Source organism: Aulostomus chinensis, chromosome 16 (assembly GCF_037954235.1).
Source record: "Aulostomus chinensis isolate RoL2024-O1b breed Wild chromosome 16, RoL_Achi_v1.0, whole genome shotgun sequence".
NCBI classification, from domain to species: Eukaryota; Metazoa; Chordata; class Actinopteri; order Syngnathiformes; family Aulostomidae; genus Aulostomus; species Aulostomus chinensis.
Window position 1 is genome coordinate 10,034,020 of NC_141335.1, and position 22,838 is coordinate 10,056,857.

General features: G+C 41.8%; 1 protein-coding gene across 5 annotated transcripts in view; it reads right to left on the bottom strand.

The window, feature by feature from the left end:
• Positions 1-3,896: 3,896 nt before the first annotated feature.
• Positions 3,897-22,838, bottom strand: part of LOC147247430 (protocadherin-15-like) — a 212,033-nt gene continuing 193,091 nt past the window's right edge. For 4 of the 5 annotated variants that reach the window (XM_086181509.1, XM_086181507.1, XM_086181508.1 and 1 more), the window contains one exon: positions 21,727-21,964. In XM_086181509.1, coding sequence (XP_086037635.1) covers positions 21,742-21,964 — 223 coding nt within the window. In that variant the 3' untranslated portion in view covers positions 21,727-21,741. Of the gene's footprint in view, positions 4,044-4,862; positions 6,859-7,010; positions 7,126-8,933; positions 9,008-9,149; positions 9,189-9,778; positions 9,801-18,883; positions 19,004-20,279; positions 20,289-21,726; positions 21,965-22,838 lie in introns of those variants that run through there. The other variant, XM_086181511.1, reaches the window with a different exon arrangement.

Sequence of the window (22,838 nt, forward strand, 5' to 3'; positions counted from 1 at the left end):
CACAGCAGTACTCCTGCATGGTGAAGAACGCAGTGGTAAAAAATCCTTCCGCGAGGGAGTTAATGGGGTTACAGTCACACCTTTGGCCAATTAATCTGGTTTGAAATGAAACTCTCGAGACACACAGATATCATTTTACATACGTAGAAGTGTTTGCTGCAGCTTCTGCTGACGAGAGGTAAACACTCACGCTGCTGGCGACACAAAAATTCACCCAGGTCTCGCCGCAGCCACGTAGTATCCAAATATCCTGTAGAAGAATAAAAGAGCTGAGAAACAGCAGGCACTGCTTCCTCCAACTGCTTGTACAGGCTTCACTTCCTGGTTAGTGAGGTCATGAGACTCTCTGCTTTCCTGTGGTCATATTTACTATGGCCACTAGATGGCATCGGTCACACATGAACACGAGCCCTTTGTGCCACTTGTTTTCACAACTTCTGTTGAGGACAGGCTGGACACCTCACAATCATGAGGCAGTCATTTTTTTATATAAATATTGAATGAAGCCCCATTTTAAGAAACATTGGATTCTGGGTTCTCTGAAGCCTAACATTCATTACTGCAGGGATATATCCAGTCTTATGCAGTAATTTAATCAACTAAGTGACACGATCAGGGTGAAGAGTAAAAAAAAAGTAGACTTGGAACATAATCCTGTGAAATGCTCAGTAGAACGGCTTCTTTTATTTGATGGGACAGCTTTAATCTAATTCTTCAGGAGAGGGACTGCTGAAGTACGTCCTTGTGTTTGAGAAGATGAGGACACAGATATATCGCATATAGACTGCTAATTATTGTTCAGGTTAGGAATGTGGATATTTTGGAATCCTCGGATTCCACGGCACATTGAAAACGTACACAAAAGAAACACAGCAGGTATTGAGTCATACGGTGTTTCTCCGTCTGAATAGGGGTTCTCGAGTGCTGTCAGCGACGCTGCTTGAGAGCATTCAATGGCGGGGATGATTTTTGATAGACAGCTTTTAGACTTGAAAGAAGTGGGTATAAAAATTAATCCACACAAGGCGTCAGACATTTAACAGCTGAGAAAACACAAGTGACTACTAAAAACAAGCTGATCTTTGTGCTTTTTTATTTCAGTCTCGCTGCCATTTTCTTTTTCCATCAGCACAGTGCAGAAGCGTGTTGTTGTGGGAACAAGCTTCCCTCCTGACCTATTTTCTGTGCAGCTTCTTAAGCTACTTCACTCTGGCATTCACCTCCTGCTTCTTCGGGAACTTCAGTTTACAAAGATCTCTGTGAACTTGATTGGCATTCTCTCAGTTTGATTGACTCCAGGACACTTTTTGTAAATGTCATTCTTGATGTGTCAATCTCTGATAAACCGAGACACAAATCAAGAGTGTGTGCTTGGGATTTCCACTGCCGTCTGTCTTTAAAAAAAAAAAAAAAATTCCTTCAATCACCGCCATTTTTAAAACAACAGGTTTTTTTTGCCTACCTTTTTTTTTTTTTTTTGCAGTCTTAAGTTGACAGGTGAGAAAATGGGCTCAAGAAAGCTGTCAGCTCCTCACACTTCCCTTCATACTTCCCACTGCTTCTTAGAAATACAGTAACTATCCATCCTCATGTTTGTTGACCTGTCATTGTTCTTCTTTCATGTGAAAACCCACCACACAGAGAAGGCTCCATTCTAACAGACCCCTCTCCCCAGACATCACATTTTTATGAGCGGACCTCAGAGTTACACTGCCAACTGTTTATTCAGCCTTCATCCAATTATGCAATTCAAGGACTACCTCTCAAACCCACAACATTCCTTACATCGCCACATTGAGTTGTACTTTAATATACTGAGAGCTACTTTTAATATTCAGTGTTGTTGAATCACCTTGATGTTGAAGGTAGGGTGAAGTGGTGAAAGTAGGCCTGAAATTATGCTTCACAATACACATCTGAGTTGAAACTTTGCTGAAGCTGGTTCCTTATTTTGTAGTTCTTTCCTCCACATGTGGGTTCCTGATGAGTCAGTTAAAGAAAAACTGCAATATTTTTCAATACGCTTATTTGCCATCCTCCACAGAGCCAGACAAGAAGACAGACTAGCTAACCGCTAGTTAGCTTAGCACAATGCATGTAAGTGGATGGGAAGTGTTAGCATTCCTAAGTCAAAAGTCATTAGCTTCGGGATCTTGGGCTGTCTAGATGTTACCTCCACATATTCTCTTGCAAAGTCGGCCATGATTAGTAGCAGCCCTTCTAGTTGTTGACAACAACTTTTTTGTTTTTGTCCAAAATATTGATGTGCTGCGTGAAATCATGACACCCCGTAGGGAAAGTAGTTCTGGCTATTATCATACGCTAAAATTACAATGTCTTGTAATTTGAAATTGTTTTGTCATAAAAAAAAAAAACATGAAAAGTATTTGAGAACAGTTTATGTGATGACTTTTGACAGAGGTATGCTAACACTTCCCATCTACTGCCATTCATTGCACGGAGCTAACTAGCAGTCAGCTGGTCTCTGTCGGTTTCAGCTCCCGAATGTAGCACAGAGGAGAGAAGTGTATGTTAATTCTTGTCTGGTTCTGGGGAGGATGGACAATGTGGATTTCTTAAAAAGTTAGCATGTTCTTTTGATCAATTATCATGAACACAGTATTTCTGCCAAAAAAAAAGGGGGGGGGGGAGTTGAAAATACATCCGAAGTTACAAACGTCCATATAAAAACATGATCATAATTCACTGTTTAAATACAGTGAAGACAATCATGTGGATACTATGCATTTAATGTCATATGTTAGCTTTTTAATCACTGTTAGATACAAAATAGACAAAAATAATTTCCTATATATATTTATATATATGTATATCTTTAGAAATCTTCCAAAACATTGTCAAGTGATCACAACATAAAATAATCGATGTCAAATCATTTTTTGCAAGTTAATGCTGTTATCAAAATAAGCGTCTTTTTTTTTTAAACTTTATCATAGACTATATAATCACAATTTCTTCATATTTTCACCTTAAAGTCTCTATCTTTAACATCGGTATGAAATCAATTTCTTTGTGATGCTTTCAGGATAAAAAGGGCAAAGAAAAACATGGTATTTCTCGATGTAAAAGGCCCATCTGATGCGTTGCAAAAAAAAAAAAAAAGGATTTCGGTTAAACATGGTCCACATATATATTTCTTGAGGCACTCGTTGCCCTATCCCATCTGTAATAGTGCTGTCGGTGATAAATGCTTGTAAAGTTACTGACTGGTTATTCTTTAAATTATTCACAAGAAAGAAAAATCAAAACCAAAACAAAAACGTGACTGTAGTCTGGGACAGCGATCACAGCTTCTATGTTTGAGGCACACCATCATTTTTATAAACAAACAAACAAAAAAATCATGACAAAGAAAACAACAAGACAACAAGAGAGAGGTGACTTTTCCACACGGTCAGTCAGAGTTTTGTCATTGGTATGTGCAGGCTGTTCCAGGGGCCCATCCATAACTCCTCCTCGTCTGATAATGTATGGTCACTGTGGGACTCCAGCGTCTCCCTGCTGTCCTTGCGGTTGTCAACAGAAGTCTCCTGCTCCTCATTGACACACAGGCCAACACCGCCGACGCTGATGGTGCTGCTGCTGTTGTTTCTGTCCACTAAGGCCTTGGCAATATTGGTTTTGGAGACAGAATTTTTAAGAATGCTGGATCCCAGGGAGCCACAGGGGGACCGAGTGTTAAGATTGATGTCCACGTTCGAAGGTGTCCCGTTCTCCGTGTTGTTTTCTATACCTTCAATACTAATAACAGGAGGGGGTTCTTCATGAGTCACTCCCAGCTTGTCTAATTTTCTAAAATGCTTTGCCAGCCGGCACGGAGATCCAACTTTCAAGTTGTTTGGTTGGGGCGTCCGCCTGGTTCGGACTATAGTGCCGTTCTGGGCGAGGTAGATGTTCCCGTTGATGTTACTGTGGCTATTGGGGAGTTGACTCCTCTGGGTCTCCGTGGTGGTCTCCTCTCCCGTGGAGCCAGTCTCATTTTCTCGATCTACCACCAGCTTAATCCGCTTTTTCCTTCCGGGCTGAGAAGGAATTAAAAAAAACAAACAAACACTGAGTTTAAATACGGTATTTGTTTCAGAGAGAACGTTAAAGTTTCACCTGAGAAGAAACACAAAAGTAAGCACCCACGTTAACGGCTGTCTACCAGATGTTGAGATCATGGTATTTCTGAAGTACTTTTACTTCATAGTAGTTTCAGAAGTCCAGTTCAACTCTCTTGAAGAATATGAACAGGAACTTCAGATGTTTTTTAGTGGATTTTGGCTGCTGTGTTTCCATACTGATCATGAGAGACTATTGATTAATGCTCCAGCACAGCTCAGGCTGGGTATCGATCAAAAATTCCCAGTACTGGTACCTTCACTGTTACCTTTACTTTGACTCTAGTTCCTAAATGATCCTTTATTTTTCAGTACAGACTTAAAAATAAACAAAAACAATTTGATATCAATAAAGGCTTGATGTCACAATTCTTCGATTTTAGTTTTCAGCTCTTTTGCACTTTCACACTCATTCAGTTCACTGTGAGCCATCCTGTTTTTTTTCTCTTGAAAGGAAAAAAATAGTGATTTTCTCCTGGAAAAAAAAAAAAATTCAATTTCACAATCCTGGAAGACCACCCTACAACATGCAAGAGAACACAGCAGAACAAGAGCATGATGATAGAGAGTAAGAGTGAAGGAAAGCATGCTTAAAGAGAAAGGTAAAGCTTTTCTGCAGTGGTAAGGTTTTTCCCCTCCTCTGGGCGAGTGAGGAGAAGTGGAGGTTTGAAACACTCAGCAGAGAAAAGCACTGATCTCCAATCCCATGCAAGGGTAAGTGATTTGATTTGCTCTTACGTCACTGTGACAATATATTGTTCTAGAAGGAAGTCGAGTTGCCTTCGGACTCTGAATCGGTGTCTGATGTCGCTTCCGTTTCTCCCGTGTCTTTGGACCCACCAGGGGCTTCTGATCCAGATCCACTGGCTGAAGATTTGTCAGAGGAGATGGCGTCTTCGTCCACCTCAGTAATAGGAGACAGTCCACCATACGTCTCCTCAGAGGTGCCATCGATGCTTCTGATGTCAGAGCTGTATGGGGGTGCGATGTAAGGTGCAGATGGTCCAGGTCCTCCTGACACCACGCTGGACCGTCTAGATGATGTAGCATCACTGAGCTCGCTGGTCGAGTCTTTACTTTCATCTGCAGTCTCGGATTCGTCCTCTTCACTCTCTTCTGTGATTGTGTCTGTTGACTTAGGTGTCAGGATGGACTTCTGGGAACGCCAGCTGCCACTAGAGGAACTGTAACTAACTGAACCCTCCTCACTGCTTCGGGAGTTCTCACCTGTCACCTGAGTGCCGGAGGAAGACCCTCCACCAGACTGTGACCCAGACGTTTTCCTCCAGCTGGATCCGCGAGAGGAAGAGCCCTCACCTCCTGACCCTGACTCGGCCTCGCTGCCCATTCCCGTCCCTGACTCAGCCTCACTGACTTCTTCGCTGGATTTCTCAGAGGTGACTGCACTTTTTGATGATCCGGTTCTCTGTGATGACCTTACGCTTGAACCAGATAAAGAGGCAGCGGTGCTCATGCTACCACTTCTACTCCCACTACCACCCACACTACCACTCCCACTCTCACTTCCACTGACGCTACCACTAACACGCCCACTCCCACTCTCACTAGCACTCCCACTGCCTCCCTTGCTGGCCTCAGTAACTGATGATTTCATGGAAGAGCGAGCAGAAGACCCACTTTCTCTTGTGCTCCCCGAGGCCTCTTCCTCTTCAGACTCTTCATCAGAGTCTCTCTCTGTTCCAGAACCCTTTTCAGTGCTGGTTTCCTTTTCTGTTGCTGTGCCTGTTCCTGATTCTGTTTCTTTCTCAGTTTCAGACTCTTTCTCTGATTCAGACTCTTTCTCTGATTCAGATTCTTTCTCTGATTCAGATTCTTTCTCTGATTCAGATTCTTTCTCGGTCTCTGACTCTTTCTCTGTCTCCGACTCTTTGTCTGTACCTGATGGCTTCTCAGACTCCGACTCTTTCTCTGACTCTCGTTCAGTGCCAGATTCTTTCTCACTGACTGATTCCTTTTCAGTTTCTTCCCCTTCTGACTTGGACTTGCTTTCCTCATCAGAGTCCCCTGGCTCTTCATCAGGTTCTTCCTCTGAGTCCACAGTACTTTCGTTGGCATCGTCCCTGTCTAAATCTACTTTCAGATAATCTCTGTCAACACTGCTTTTCTCTGAGGATTCCTCGTCGGAGCCTTTTTCCTTGCTCTCTCCACTTTCACCTGCCTCTGGCTCACTTTCTGTCACGCTAATAGACACTTTAGATTTCTTATCATCCTCACTGGCTACTTGTGAGGTGTCCTCGTCTCTCTCACTGCCAGTAGCGCTAACACTACTCTGAGACTTTCTTCGGCCTTGCAACTTGTTGCCGAGGTTGATTTTCTTCAAAACTTTGCCAAGCCTGCTGCGGGAATCAGACTTGCTTTCGATGGGTCCCATAAGTGCTGGGCCATCAGTCAGACTCTCCTGGCTGTCAATACGGCGGGCTGACATCAGTTTGGCGTAATCCTTGTCCTTCTTCCCGGCACCAAACATCTTGAACATCTTGGCAGTCTTCCATGGAGATGGGCCAGCATCAGATGGCTGCACTCCTTTCTTACTGGCAGCCAGGAGTTTGCTGAGTTTCATGACAGTTTTCAGCTTCTTGGCAGCCTTGGACGGCTCACTTCCCTCTGCTGGTTCAGCTTCTTCGATTTCCTCCTCTGGTGGCGCGTCCCTGAATGCAACCCTTTTGGGTGGACCTCTACCCCTCACACCGCGGCCCCTGCCCCTGCCTCGACCCTAAAACAGTCATATTTAATTCAACAGGTCTCTGTGATGATGACGAAGGCATAATGTGACAAGACAGCTGTTCTAACAGTAAAATGAACACATGATCTATTAAAGCAATGATCACTAGGCCTGTGAAACTGACATTTAAAGGCAGGTAATACCTCAGGGCCATGCGGACTGTAGTAATAACCGTCATCCTCCATTATCACCTCTCCATACTCATCATACACTGGAGGTATCAACCTCCTGCGACTGCCATACTGAGGAAGGTCATATCTGAGAAACAAATTCACAAAATTAATCAGTTATTAGATCAAAACTATTGATAATAACACCCAACCAACAAAACTGTTAAAATTAAGCTTATATGACCCTCTGTGTCTTTTAAAATAAGGAGGCTGCGGACTCAGTTGAGTATTGGATCCTGACTATGGGCACATTAAAGATTATTTCATCATAAACTTGCCTCAACTGCCCAGTATGTCAATAACACTGCTGGAACCATATAGGACATTTCTTTTAACTTCATAAAAATGTTTCTTATCCGTATTTGAATCTTATTTTCTACACCTTCAATTAAATCTTTTTTTCAGACCGGCCCTTTGAGGCAAGCTTTTAGCTTCTCTTTCTGTTTGGTTTTGTTTGTTTCCCCCCCCCCCCAAGAATTAGCAATATCTTTGATCAGATGCTACAGTGATTTTCTGTCCTTATTGAAATTCATTAGCCTGTCTGAGAAAAATAATGAATAGAAATAATATACTGTGAGGCTAAAAGAGCTTTTTTTTTTTTCCCCTCAAAACAATCCTCACGACAGTTAGACACTGTCAAGTGTGCGCTCGCTCATATTAGTGAAAATTAAGTCGATTTCATTCCAAAAATGCATGCTGGGATGGTAAAATTTGTATTAGTAATGCCTAATTGCATAACTAATCACCAGTAAACTCACAGTGATAAACCAAAACACCCACAAACATTTGATATCTATTAATAATTTGTCATTATTGAAAGATGTTTCTGCACCGAACATGACCAGACCATAGTTTTTTTGGTTTTTTTCATAAACATAATTTACATTTTCCAATATTTACCACCATTAGGTTTCCATATTACAGCAGATATGGCCTCAATTAGCTCAGACATCACTGACATTGAAGATATGAATTATACTTCAAAACTGCTGAAATGGAGCGGAGCCTTAGGGAAAGTAGCAGATGGCAATTTATATCGCAGACACCTTCTGAACATGTGAGGGCAGCTCTGTGGACCACATGCTCTGATGATTGCGGGATTAAAAAGCGCTTTAAAGTGCATTGCAAATAGAAATAGATCAAAGGCATCGAAGTCATCGTGATGCTACACTCATTAGCCCTGCCAGCTTTTTACAATGAATGTTGTGACATGCTATTAAAACACAATTACGGCTTGTTGCAAATGAAGGGCAGTGTGATATAACAGCTAAGGTAATTACTGTTGGGATGATGACACTTAAGGCAAGTCGGTGAGCGGCTACGGAGGTAAGTGCCGGACGACACGGGTAGTTTTGAAACATCTGTCAAGAGATTTAAGCCGCTCTTCGTTTGGATAATCTTGTAACTTAATTGCCCCGTGAGGCGCGAGTCACCTGCTACAGTGAGAGTTTAATGAACAACAATTTCTCAGAGGGTTCAGTGCCAAGTTTTTGCTCTTTATACCACATTGGCAGCCTAGTAAGTGAACCAACCCGCACCCTCCTACTGAGTAAGCCATGAGAAGAAAAACTTGGGTCCTCTCAGGTGCCCACCTCAAGCAAGTATAATTGGTCTCATTTGATGGGCAAAGAGAACGTAAACACTCAGATGGTATGTTCTCCTGAAGGGGCAGCGTTAGTTATGCTCATTATTTTATTCTCAACTTCTTTGAAATGCTCTCCACACCCCCTCCAAGGACCGAGGCACTGGGAGCTGGAAAGCAAGATCTCAACATGCATAAAATCCTGCTATTAAATTTTTATTTATTTTTTTAAACTTTGAAGCAATGGAGATCATTTTTGTGGATTGGATTAAAACTGATAAAAAAATGAGACGGTCAGCGGGCTTCATGCTCACCCTTGGTCATAATTATAGTAGTCCTGTGTGTAGTAGTCCTGGCCTGGGTCAATACCCGACTCCCTGGAGAGTTCCTGCATTTCACAGAGGTAGAGGTAGAGGGAAATTGCTCAGCACTCCTCGTTCAAAGAGGAAGAGCAGCAGCGTACAGGGTGAGTACATTACACATTGACCACAATCCCTGTGAGTTAAGAAAAGCAGGAGCGTTGCTACTACCTCAGGTCTCAGAAGGGATGGCCTCAGCAGTTGCTGTTGCTGTCAGTGATTAGTGCAGGAGAGGGGAAAAAAAGGTATGGCAGGAAAGAAGGGACGGTAGGGGAGAGACACAAGGAAGAGTTCACTCTGTCGTTTCAGATTGAAAGCAAGTAAAAGTCAAGTATTCGTTATGCATCATGGAAGTGAAAAGATTGATTAAATGTTGGAAGGACGACAAGGACAAAGGAGGAAGAACTTGGGGATGAAGAAAATAAGACGCAAAAAATAAAATCCTGTGAACGGCTTATGGATATTTACGGCATTTCTTAGTTCATTTATAATACATTTGATTTAAAAGTGACTACTCACTTTGTTTTGTTGATGACATTTTTTTTTTCCCCCCAGAAAAGAAAATACTCATCAAATTGCTTATCCGCTTTTTGACAGGAGAACACTGGAGAACAAAAGGAATGAAAGCCTAACGCTAATGTCAATGAAAGAAGTCCCATCTACAGGATCCCATCTTTATGCCTTTTTTTCAATGTTTTCCATCAAGTGGGTTGAAGATAAGAATAATAGGACATAAGCTTCGTCGAGCTGCCTTGAGAGTGACAAATTGTCTCGCAAGACATCACAACAGGAATGCTTACCTGTCTGCCGTAGCCTCGCCTGCTGTGGGATGCGGAAAAGAGGAAATAAAGACAAATAATGAATATGTATTGACAGCAACATTTCCTGTGCTTTCAGATAAAAGAAATGTTAAGTCTACAGGACTAGCACGTCTCAATCCTGCTGACCTGTCAGGAAAAAACTGCTGCTTTACTTACTGTGCATTTTCAAATGTTAAATTACACAGTTGCAGATATTTTAGAAAAGATGCCCGAGGCCACAATGTTATCACACTGGTGTGGGCTAATGTTTTTTTTCCCTCTCCTTTATCTTAGCCAAACATGGAAGTGGGGGTAAAAAAAAAAAAGGGGAAAAAATGCAACAATAAGCGCAAATATGAAAGAGGCTGGGAATAAGGGACTTCAGTGTTTATACAGACATATCTGGAGCATCTCAGAGCAGATATGAAAGGGCATTGTGGTTCAGAGAAGAATTACGACTCAAAGAAAGTTAATAAAATTGTCTTTGGTTATCGCATCATACTGTATATAATGTGCCATTTCTTTTCTTTGTTTGTGTTTTTGTTTAATTTGGACTTAGTGGTAGTATTATATACTAGTACTAACTGAAAACGCTATACACGATAGTATTGTATCTGGAGCGCATTCACAACAAGTCAATAAGAAAGGGCGAGTAATGGAGCCCCCCCCCACTCCAAACCTCCGGGTTCATAAGCGTACAACTGTAACTTGTCTGAGGCCATAAATAATGACGACTTTCACACTCAGATATATGGCGAAGCAATGATGTGAGCTTCCTCAGGAGAGCTGTAATCTGTTATTATGGGCAGGGACCAGGGACAGGGCACAGCTATATAGCCACACCTCTCAGGCAGAGAGGATGATGGGAGACGAGGTGGGGGTGGGGCGTCTGATGGATGACTCGTTGGCTAGGCTCCTGGCCTCTACCGCTTCATACAATATCAAGAAAACAGCACAAGCGGGGACTTGGGAGAAGATGGGTGATAAGTTAAATTTGTGCAGGAGGAAAAAGAACCGTCAACACTTTAGACTGTTTTGCTGATTTGATCCTTAACAAAAAGGCGTCAAAATGTGGAAAATATTTCTATTTTTTTCATTATTATTCTGCTGATATAAATGCCAACAATTATCCCCAACTCTTTGTGGCAGGCATTAGTTTAAGGAATAGTTTGACATATTGAGAAATGGCACTCGATTTAAATAATTCTATTTTTGAATAACATAGACTTTGCCATCAATGATGTGAACGAGTGTGTGTGTGTGTGTGTGTGTGTGTTTGTGCTGGGGTGTGGATGTCTAAGTTGTTTTTGTTTTTTAACCTTTATGTAGGTATAATGGCCTCCATTTTAAGGCAGTGCACTTAAATTTCATTGTGTTTATTATATAATGACGATAATAGACTCTTGAATTTTGTATTGTGGAATCAAGTTTCTGGTTAAAAACTACGAATAAGGGAGGGACTTGTTGCGTATATTGATTGACTTCTATATTAGCCAATAGTGCCGTATGAGCGAGTCAAATAGAATTCCAGCGTGAGTTGCAACCTTCTGGATGAGTGACGCGCCCGCTCCATTGCGTTTTTGCAACCGCAACTGAAATATATGACAATTTGGCGGCACTTTGCTAAAGCGTCGTGAAACCCGTTACCATGGTGAGACACTGTGAAGACCACCTACATCCGTGTGAACATCCGCACCTGAAGGAGAAAGTAGAGGTTGAATTTAGCCAAATACAGAGGTGAAGTACTAAACCCCAGGCCCAGTATTCAGGCATTCTCTTAGGACCTCCTTCCTGTGAAACAAATAAATTCCAGGATTTTCCAGGGCCCTCTCTCCTATTGGTGCCCTCGTTAGCCATTCATTTTGCCCCCCTTTTTACTCCTCCTCTGGTTATATAATTAATTTGCATCAAAGTAAAATCAATGCATTACGATTCCCAGATTAATTTGAATTGCGGGCGTGAATGTGTTAACGTTGACAGTTCTGGTGATAAACTGTCTTGTAGAATGATACAAACGGTCAATGTTCTCATGCTAGAAGATTTAAATTCACCAGCGTCCTGCATTTAACCATTTCCACCAACAGCGTTCCTCAACAGTTGCTGTTTCCCTGTTTCAATTTGCTCCCAAAAACCTTTAGTGTGATGTTTAATAATCCTGTATTAAACTAAAATCAGGGGATGTCAGTCTGCGTCAGTAACAGCTGTAATATTCTGATGTGTCGACCTGACTATTTACCTCGTGAGACTGTTGGGTTTGACAAAACAAAAGGAGAATCCTTCTTTCGAGGCTAGTCAGGGTTCTGGATAAGAACCCCTGTCAGTGATGGGCGGGGTTGCAATGTGACATCAGCGACAAGCATCGATGGAAGTGTCATGAAACAAAAATGGTGGCCCCTGAATGGTACTGCAGGATTTTCTCCACAGAAAAGTTCTGTTCGCTCTTCCATCAGCCGGCTTTGGCTTCTACGTGGTTTTGTTGATCTTATTGGTTGAATTTATACACAGATGGTTCATCCGTTCACCTGCTGAGTATTTCTTGAAAGTGTCAGCTCTTTTCTACGGGGGATTTTCCAGATGGTTCAAACCATCTGGCGTGTCAGGTAAGCCGACTAAAGGCCACATCAAGGTAGCTGAATTGCTGCTGATTTGTCTTGGATTGTGGTTTAAATGCTTGTTGTCCTCACCATTTCTCACTCGCTGAATGTTCACCTTAATCTTTCACGTGTACACGCCCACAAGACATTTCATGCACAATTTCCTGCGCTGCAGGGGTCAATCAGCACTGATAAACCAAGTTTTGTGTAAGTGCATCTTAACCCTGTCACATTTTGCCTGTCAGAACGGTAAATACACATTGCACAACACCTTTTCTTTCATTTACAGGCACAAGACCTTGGCGCGCCATCTTTCTAAAAAATTAAAAAAAAAGTCTTTTGTTCAACTCTAATAAGGACACAAATACTTACAAGCCCTGTGTTGTTTTATATCAGCCCCGTGTCCTTTAAAAAGGTGCTCTATGATTACAACACTTCCATTATAAAATTTTCCAAGTCTTTTATGTTTTCATGCTATTGAATTATCAGTCAGGAATAAAAAAAAAAGTATTTGATAAAAGCAATTGTAAAACTGGAGTATAAAGAATAGCATCCATTAACGTGTACTGCCCTTTGGGTTGAAAGAAACAGCGTGTGATCTGTTGGCCTCTTTACAAAAGAGATTACCCCATGTAGTGAACATGGAATACAGAAATAGCAGGCCTTCGATTTGCCCATCAGGGAAACGTGTGATGAATCAAACATTACATTGCACTGGCAGGGAGATATGCTAAGACCATTTGCCTCCGGGCACGGAGGGTGAAACAAACACATGGCAGCAGGTATGCGGGGGGAAGATAGAGGGGTGGAAGTAGAGTAAAAAAAGGACGAGAGAAAGGGGACAAAGCAATGAGAGGGTAACAACATTTTCTGAGAACTGTGAGGATAGACTAACAAGAGGAGGTCAAGGGATTGGGAGATATTAGAAATAAGTGGAGAGGGAGAAACAGACAAATGGAAGCGGCAGCAGGTCAGAAGGATGGAAGAGAAAAGGCGAGGTAAGTGTAGTTGACAGCCCTACAGGCAGCAGCCCTGGTCAGCCATTGATTGGTTCTGTAATTAGCCTTTTCAAGTGTGCTGCCCAACATCACTGTGACTACTTTATCATGCTGGGAGGATCTCTGCAGACACAGGAATTGACAAGGCCACCACAGGTTGGTTTTCTGCCTACAACATAAGTCGGGGAGGCGGGACAGTATTTGAACAAAATAATACACTGCTTGTTTTAGTGCAATATTTCGTCAATTTCATACACTTTTAAAGTGTCGATGTAAATAGTTCTGTATTCGTTCTGGTTTATTTGTCCAACTGCTATTGGAATACATATGACAATGAATTTTCTCTTCATTTGCATGTCTTTTGTTATGTGTTATGTGTACGAGTCCGCGCCTATGTGACGCTACGTGGTCTGTGTCTATATACTATTATTTGTGCTTATATGTCTGCTCTTATTTGTGCTTCTGTGTGTCTGTATATTTTCACTTCCCATCAATCTGCAGGTGAAAATTAGCCTTCAAAGCTAAATCTTGATGTCAGCGCTCACGTTCCAAAAGGTGCATTATGCCCATTTTTACATAAAATAAATAAAGACATCTGTGCCTCCTGCTCATGCATCACCCCATATGGTGCCTTGAAATATATATAAATACTTTTTTTTTTTTTACGGTAAATCTTTAGCTACAACTACCTGTATCAACTAAAATATGTACTCATCCATCCTGAATACTCCAAAGCTTATTTCACAGAATTTGCATACATTTGGGGATTTCTTAACAGTATGTTAATTTCCCTCTCATTTGAAAAGAAAAAAACTGTTTAATTAAAAAAAAAATTCTCTTACACTTAATTTGTGCTCAGCACAAAGCAACACTTTCCTCGAGTCCTCTTATCTTTGCGAAAATAACTCTTAGCAAAATATAGCCATTAAATTGTTTAGGAAACAGACCCCAAGGTGGTAGCAATTAAAAAAAAAAAAAGTTAAAGTTTAGGGTAATTTAATTTGAGTGTTTTTCCAACCCTATAATGCTTATTGCCAGTTCGCCACAATGTGAAGTTTTAGGAGAGACTGGCCAATATAATAGGACCATTCGAGAAGAACCGTATATGATCGGAGAATGTTTCCTTTAATGTTCGCATAAATCTAATGTGATGCACCATTATTATTGATCAAATGAAAGTCCAGGTAGTTCAAAAATGCAATTAAACTGGTCCAATCTTTTATAATTCAAGCCTACAAGCACATATACAGTCAATGTGGCAACACTGAGGACACCGTTTTGGCAAGTGGCACTAAAATATGGTTTCCAAACAAAATCAAATAGCATCATTTATAAATAACCATAACCAAGTAAAAAAAAAAAAAAGAATTTTGTTACTGAAAAAAAAAGATAATGTGTTTCTTTTTTTTTAGTCTTATGCTACTGAGTTCTTTCAGAAAAAGTACTGCTGGTGAAATGTACTTAAAAGTACATAGTTTGGAGTGTTACATTTACTTAACTGACATCATCATTGAGCTACTTTAAACACATCATGAATAATTTTATCGTACAACAATGCATATGACAGAGGTTTTAATGTCGGCCAACGTACCTGCATATCTGAGAACAGCCACTATTGGCCATGAAAATTGGCCAGCCATTATAGCGGTCAAGCTCTAGAAAACTTGATGAAGCTTTTATGTAGTACTACCAACTGTGCAAATATGAGATCAGACACAACAGAAGAACAGGCATGGAAATGTAAAGATGGAATCAATGAGAACATGGAAACAAAGAGTCAGAAAACTGTGGATTGAGAGTGTTCACTGATCTCAGTGGTATCTTCGCTGTTCGTGGTCAACTTTGTCTGCTGAACGTCTGCAGCCTTGTTCAGTTGACTCGCTCCGTTTGCAACAAAGTTCCCACTTGGCGGGTCGATTTGGACTGCAGAGCTGGAACTGGTTTGTTTTGGCGTGCTCTGCTCATGATGGAGATCAGATTCTTCCAGTTTGTTAGCAACCTCTGTCTCCTCAGTCACTTGTGGTTTCTTTTTAAATTTGGGCACCTTACAATTTTTGTCCACTTGGCTGTACAAGTTGGCAACGGACCTCTCTATGTCAGCTAGATTCTGGACGTTTTTCAGGATCCCTTTCAGCTCCTTCTTCCCCGTGTCAGTCGGTGATGGGGTAGGAGAAGAGGGGCGTTTCCGTTCTGAAACAGGGCGAAGCGAGGACGCGAGTGGCAAAGAGGTTGGAACAAATTGGACAAATGGACGCCCATGATCGCTAGCAGGTGAGGGAGGGGGGGGGAGAGGAGGTGGGGGTGGAGGTGGAGGTGTAAGCTGTTCATTATTAGGAGGAGGAGAGGACTGAAGGGTAATGAGAGGTTTAGAATCATAGGTGGGTGATGATGAAGAGGAAGATGGATCAGGGATAGGGGATAGGGAGAGTGAGGGTGGATGCTCCTGCTGAGGCGGAGGCGGTGGCGGGTTTTCCGGTGGGTCTGGAATGATCTCCACAGTGATCTGACAAGGCTGCACGGTCATGTAACTGGAGATGCTGGAGCTGAACTTCCTGAGGACAGGAGGAGTTGGTTTCTGACTCGGCAGGGTCCACGAGTCATCTCCCTGGGTGACGATAATGTTGGGGGGTATGTCCCTGCCGACAGGAGTGAAGGTGTAGGGGTAATCCATGATGGAGAACAGGGTGTCGGGGGTCACCTCCAGTACATCGGTACCGTCTCTGTCCCTGACAAGTATAGGAGAGAGGGAGCCTTGACTGAGGCTTCGTTCCTGCAGGGCCTGCTGCTCAAACTGCCTGGCCTGCTCACGAACTGACAACTTGGTGTCTGTGCTGCCACACAGGTCAAGTGTGTCGGTACTGTCCAGCCGTCCCTTGCTTCTCAGAGCTTGGAATATCTCATACTCCCAATCAACTGGGTCCATAAGAGCTTGTCTCCTGGGTACCCCGAAACCGTGCAGGTCTCTGTGAAGGCGGGCAGGCATCGACCACACACACCCTGCCCCTTCTGAGTGGGAAGGAGAAAAGAAGAAGCGCTTTTCAAAAGGGCTCTCCCACTCCTTTGACACATCAGGGCTGCCGAGAGGACTGTTGTCACTGTAGACGGGGTTGTGGGTGGTGAGTGGGTTGCAGTCAGAGAGGAAGGTCACGTTGCTTTCTGACTTGGGTAAGTTGACACGCAGCGTTCCGTTGCTGCGGGCTGCAATGGCGCGACTGGCAAAGGTACTAAGAATCCTCTGGTGGTCGGCTTCCTCAATGACAGACTTTTTAGCCCTGCCACGGTAAAGGTGGAGGTGAAGAAGAAACAAGACTTGAAAACAAGTAATGGAAAGTTTAAGGGAAAGAAAGCTAAGAAAAAAGGGTGAGGAAAAACTAAATACTACAACTTGCGCGTATTTTTTACTGAACATCAACTCAGTATTATCACATTATGTATTGAACAACTGATCACTGAATGTAAATGGAAAAATACTAAATACATAATTCACATTTTACAATCTCGCGCAACAATTAACCTGCTGTATGTTGTATCAAATCAACAAATCCTTTTCGCAGAATGAAAGATGTAAATTAACATTAAAATAATGAAATCCAAAGTTCTGTCAGGCGGGACAACATCGTATAAAAAAGGCAATAGATGGTCCTACAGGATGGGAGGGAGGAAATGTCTAATTCAGAATATGTAATTTGAGTTACACCAAAAATGTACAAACCTAAATGCTAGAGAGGTTGCAAGGGCTGCTATTATGCTAATATGAAAAAGTATTTATGGATTTTGTATATTTTATAATTACTTACTGCAGTCTGAATCCAGAGAGACAGGGGAATAGAAATGATGGAGAGGATAGAAACACAGACAGATGGTAAGAAGAAGTAATGTCAGAGGTAATAAATAATCTGTGAGATTTTCATTTGGGGAACACAAAAGTGATTGAGCCGAAGGCCCGGTGATGATGGTGTTTGCGATGGAGTATTTAGGACTAAAAGAGCTGAGTGCGCACAGTTAATAATGTATTTTCCCTCTCAGTGCTCTTTGGATCGCTAGATTAAGATCAGAGGTTGTTCTGCCAGAATTCCTCTACTGCCACGGGTCGGTTCTTCAACGGTTTTCTCCAGTTTCTGGAACAATTGTGACTAAATGGTTCCTGAGGCAAGAAAACATCGATGGCAACAGACTACCACGTAAAGCTTGCTGTCTAATTGCGCATCAAATCGATGCTGTGACCTATGAATTTACAATCGCTCATTTCCTTCTCCTCCTCTGGCCTCATCTCCGTTCAGCATATATCTTTTTCCGTTAATGAAAAGGATGTAAGCTCGACCTACCAAAACTGAATGCTATTGTTAAAAGTACACGAAGAAACTCAACACAGCAGCGTCGCATCCAACTTGTGTTTCGAAAGAGCAGAACAACACATCCGGACACCATAGAAAGGTAAGTGCAGCACAGGTCACATGATTAGTATCCACGTACAACTATAAATCAGGTTTAACTGAGGCGCTACCAAACATAACGGCAATAAAATAGAGGACGTAGATGAAGTTTTATCTCAGAGGTACATTCAATTTTTCCTTTCTGAGGGTAAATACAGTACTGATGTATCTGCTATGTGTATTTGAGAGTACAGCACGCAAAGCGCGCGCACACACACACACAACCACCCAACACACACACACACGCACACACAGAGTATACCTTTCTCCTAAAAACAAAACTTTCAGAGTGTTTTAATGGGGGTCATTTAGAGGATCAACTCAAGTTTCTAGTGCAGGCTGGGAAGAAGAAGAAAAAAAAAACCCAGTCCCCATATAAACAGCATTTATTCCCCATGAGAGCTTGTCTCCTGCAACAGAAGCAAAAGCTTCTGCTTGTTGTTGAGTGTTGGTCAATGTCTGTTGTAAACACTGCAAAGGATTTTTACAATTTACCATTTTTGTCCCAACAGAATTGATGTTGCTTCAGTCTTGTGAAAATCAGATCTAAGAGGGCTGCACTTCCACAGCGGAGGCTCACAGAAACCAAGCGTTAACGTTTTCATTGAACTTTCAGGAGTGCATTTAATGCAACGAGTGAAACCTGACTGTGCCGATGGCCAAATACTCACGCTCATGAAATATTTTGATTGATTTCCATTCCTGTTTTTTGATTAAAATCTTACCTTGAAAAAGGACCAAGCAAAAATGCAAACAATCAAATCGGAAACACATATACACCAGATTAAATCTAATCAGCAGCTGTTGTTTGCAGACATCTAAAGTGGATTATAGTTGCTGAGCGATCCCTTGATGCAGCTACTAATGCGAATCAGGCAGCAGGTAAATTTCTGATACGGCTAGTGGTCATTTTAGGTCAAAGGAGGGATGTGATTTTGAATCCAGCAGCTTGTTTAAAGGTCAGGGAAGAGGCAGAAGTACTAGCATTAAACTTGAAAGCATTTCTTTTTGAGTTTAGGAAGTGATGTGAAGAGGCACGATGGATGGGAGCAAGGTAAAAAAGGGTCATGGTTGACTCACATGCTGCTGTCCCCGAGCTCTTCATAGAGATTAGCACCAGGAGCGCTGGCTGGAGCTGCTTTCCCTCCCGGTGGCAAGGCCATCTGAATCCTGGCAGTTTTGGCACACTCTGCCTGTCGCCTGTGCAAAGTTCCATCAATTACAGTCAATCAAATAAGCATTTCAGAGTTCAAACATGTGTACATGCACATATGCAAGAAGATTCTCTCACACAAAAAAAAACCCACTTTATTTCAATATTTCAACCACAAGGTATTTTTGCAGCTACTAACTAACATATGTTTGTGGATAGAAATAGAATAAATTTAAGACCTGGTAGGAATGATAAGATAAGAAGAAACAACAACAATAACAACAACAAAAAACATTTCAATTGACCAAACTTGAGAATTAACTCACCAAGTGAAAATTTTTAGGCGGCTCATGTAAATCTGGTGTCAGGAGGAAGTATTTAAATGCATCTCACAGAGCTAAAACACCCTCCCTCTCTGCTGCGCCTCTCATTTCTGTGCAAGGCCTGTTATTATTTTTCTAAACAAGCAATTTCTGTTTTGAAAGCATTTCGTGTCTTATTAATTCTGCCATTTTTTTTTTTTTTTTACACGTACATTATTACATGTACTTTGCACACTCATTGTTTTCTATGGCATCCTAGTTTCTGCTTATGTTTATGTGTATTCTTTTCCACCATGTCCACTGCCGGCTTTTTCAGGTGTTCAGATGTGCCCCAAGTACCGCCATAGTTAATCGTTGTACTGATTCATAAGTACATTTACAAAAATGAACAAGCAGGTCATCCCATTTGACTCAGTGGCCATGTATCAACCTCAAACGAGCCTATTATGCACTATTATGTTTGCCAAAGTTTAGTCCACTAGGCGACCCTTTGTTAGCTCAATAAAATGTTCAAACTCTCACTTAACACACGGCTGCAGGAATGGATTCTCCCTGGTGTTCACGTGCATTAATAGGAGCGGTTATACAGTATTTATCAGGAATGTTCATTTGAACTTCTAGGTCAAACACAAGCAGTTTATGCACAGTATGCAAAGAATAATGAGATCAGACAGCTGGCAGCTGAGTGACAAATAGAATAATAGTGGGATGATAATAGCACAGACATTGTCTTATTGACTTAGGGTGGATTTTCCTTTGAATTTTCCACATGAAGAGAAACGGTTTAATTAAATATTCATTCAACAACCAACAAAATGAACGAGCTAAATATGTCATGATAACGTTTACATTTCAAAAAGGGTTTCACTGGAAAGACTGCATTAATTTCTTTACATATTAAGAAAATTAATAAATACTTCAGATGAAAAACAAATGTAATTCTCACAAGCAATGAGAGAGAAGGATCACTTCAGGAGCATGAATAAGAATAATTACTTACTCTTTGAACCTGGAGATGGGATTGGATGCACAGAGAAAAAGAGAGAGAGACACACACACACAAAAGATGAACGATTACATGAATTGGCAAAGGTTACAACAGCAACCCCATATAATTAACCAATACAAACATGGGCATCAGGTGAAATAATGAGTATTATTCATGCAAACATTCCTCAAACAAACATGTTTACCGACAGTATTTAGCCTAGGAACAGGAAAACACACCCACCCACCCAACCCTCACACACACGCACATATATTTTCACTTTATATTCTTTCACTTTGCAGAGGAAGAAGCACTCAAGCCTCCAGCAGTGACTGCAGGGCTGCATGCTAAAATAGCCGCTGTTTTTTTTTTTCCTTAAGTAAATCTTCCATCTTTCATTTCACCATTACTTATTCAAAACAAAATTCAATTACTATGCATGAATGATTCACTTTTTCAATATTACATGAATCCCCAAATTTAGTCAAAACAAGTGAGCGATGTTGACAAAAGCATTGCGAGATTTTCTAAAATGATGTAATCTTTTTTTTAACCAAAGTCATGTAATGCCACCAACAAAGCACCATCTGCCACGACAGTTTTTGTGTGTGTGCGTGTGTGAGGTCTAATGTCGCTAGCAACAGCTTTGTACTACATGTTGAGTGTCAGCGTTTGCTGAAGGAAAACTGTTCCACCCATCTGCCGTGGATAAATATTCCTCAAACATCAGCGTTTATGGAAGCAACAATTAGAGGGGCAAAGAACCCGACTCTTGTTTGACTTCAAATGACTTATCAAGCTGAATGACGTTATAAACAAAAGGCATTGTACTTTTGTTTTTTTTGGAAATACCAGCGAGAGTGACAGAGAAAGAGCAAGCCGTACACATAGAGAGCTGTTTATTGGGTGTGTGTGTGTGTGTGTGTGTGTGTGTGTGTGTGTGTGTGTGTGTGTGTGTGTGTGTGTGTGCATGCGTGCTAGCCAGAAATGATTAAGTAGCGTGAAGATGCACTGTGACGGTCACAATTGGCTATAGATATTTGTCACAAATGAGTGTTAATTAATCTGCTTTCACAGAGCATGAGCAGGGAGATTAGCCCAGCAGAGTGCGCAGTCAGCATGTCTGATGAGAGAGGGAGTGAGTGAGCACGAGAGCGAGATGCACAAAAAGGCAGCAGCCAAGCAAGCAAAAAAGGGCTTTCCCTTTATCTTAAACACTTGAGAAAAACACTCTTCAACAATGCTGTTTGTGGTTTTGCAGCCACTGTTCTGGCCGACCACAGGGATGTAAACAATGGCTTACACTACGTTCCAACAATAAAATGTATGCTTTGTTTGTGAACTAAGGCCCCCCCCCATAAGTGTCAGTTAATATTTTCCAGAAAAATAACACCACTTAATTAAAATGTATTTCCCTCTTATTATTCTAACAGCCAACTAAGGATGATTCATTGAAGCAAGCGAGGGAGAGTACTCACTGTTTGTAGGTGACCATGACAATGAGGATGGCAGGAATGCAGCAGAGGATGATGATGATGGCCAGAGCTAGGAGGGCGCCCTCTGTGTAGCCAACAGCTTGAGCGGCCTTCTTCACGCTGGCCACGATGTCTGGTGAGCGAATCTCCAGGATTCTGCCACCTTCACCCAGGTACGGCTGGAACTCCTTGTTGATTTCCAGCACGTTTCCATCAAGAAATCTGGGATTGATATCATGGGAATAGGAGGAGAAGGTTTTTTTGTTTTATTTTAAGAGGCACAGTGGTTGAAATTGTAAATTCTTGAATATCATTTATTTCAAGGTCAGTGCCATCTGATGATAGAGTGGTACGCCCCAGAAATGTGAGTGGTGTGTTCCATCAGCGGCACAGAGGGGAGTTTTAGACCAGCTACACTTGCTCGGTATCTTCTGGCTCATTCATATGTGAGTCTATGATTCGGACTCGCAGCAGATTCCTGGTGTCTATCATCAACATGAGGATGCTCCAGTTGCTGACAGCGATTATTGACTGCAGTGACTGTCGCTACGCTCATGTTAAGCATCGTGGATGGACCTTGTGTTTCAGGCTTCAATCCCACGAACTGGAATAAGTTAGCGCATGTCTGAATGTCGGTTTATTTTCTGAATGGGTTTTGTGCTGCTAACGTTCACGCTGGCTTATGAGAATACGTCTTCATGGACCAGCATGTTATGAATGATGGGACAAGAAGATATGTGCTGCTGTTTTATCAAAAGATTAAAAAGTAAACAGTGAAATCCTTAATTCAGCCTTGCCTAAATACCCGCATTCACATTTCAGGGGTGTTTCAAGAACGCACTTGAGGAATAATTTGCATCAATATTGTAGTAACATGCGCAAATATTACACTGAGGCGATTCACCCGCTGTTGTTTCAATGTTGATTTATAACAATAGCCAGTTGTTACCGAGTGTCTCTCCAAACCTCCTGCATCACAAGGGAGTGAGCACACTGCCACAACCAATTACTGTCATTTTTGTTTTGCTATAGGTGGATAAATGAGAGCAGATGAAGGTTATTAACTGGCCTCTCTGGCAATCTATCCTCTGGAGAG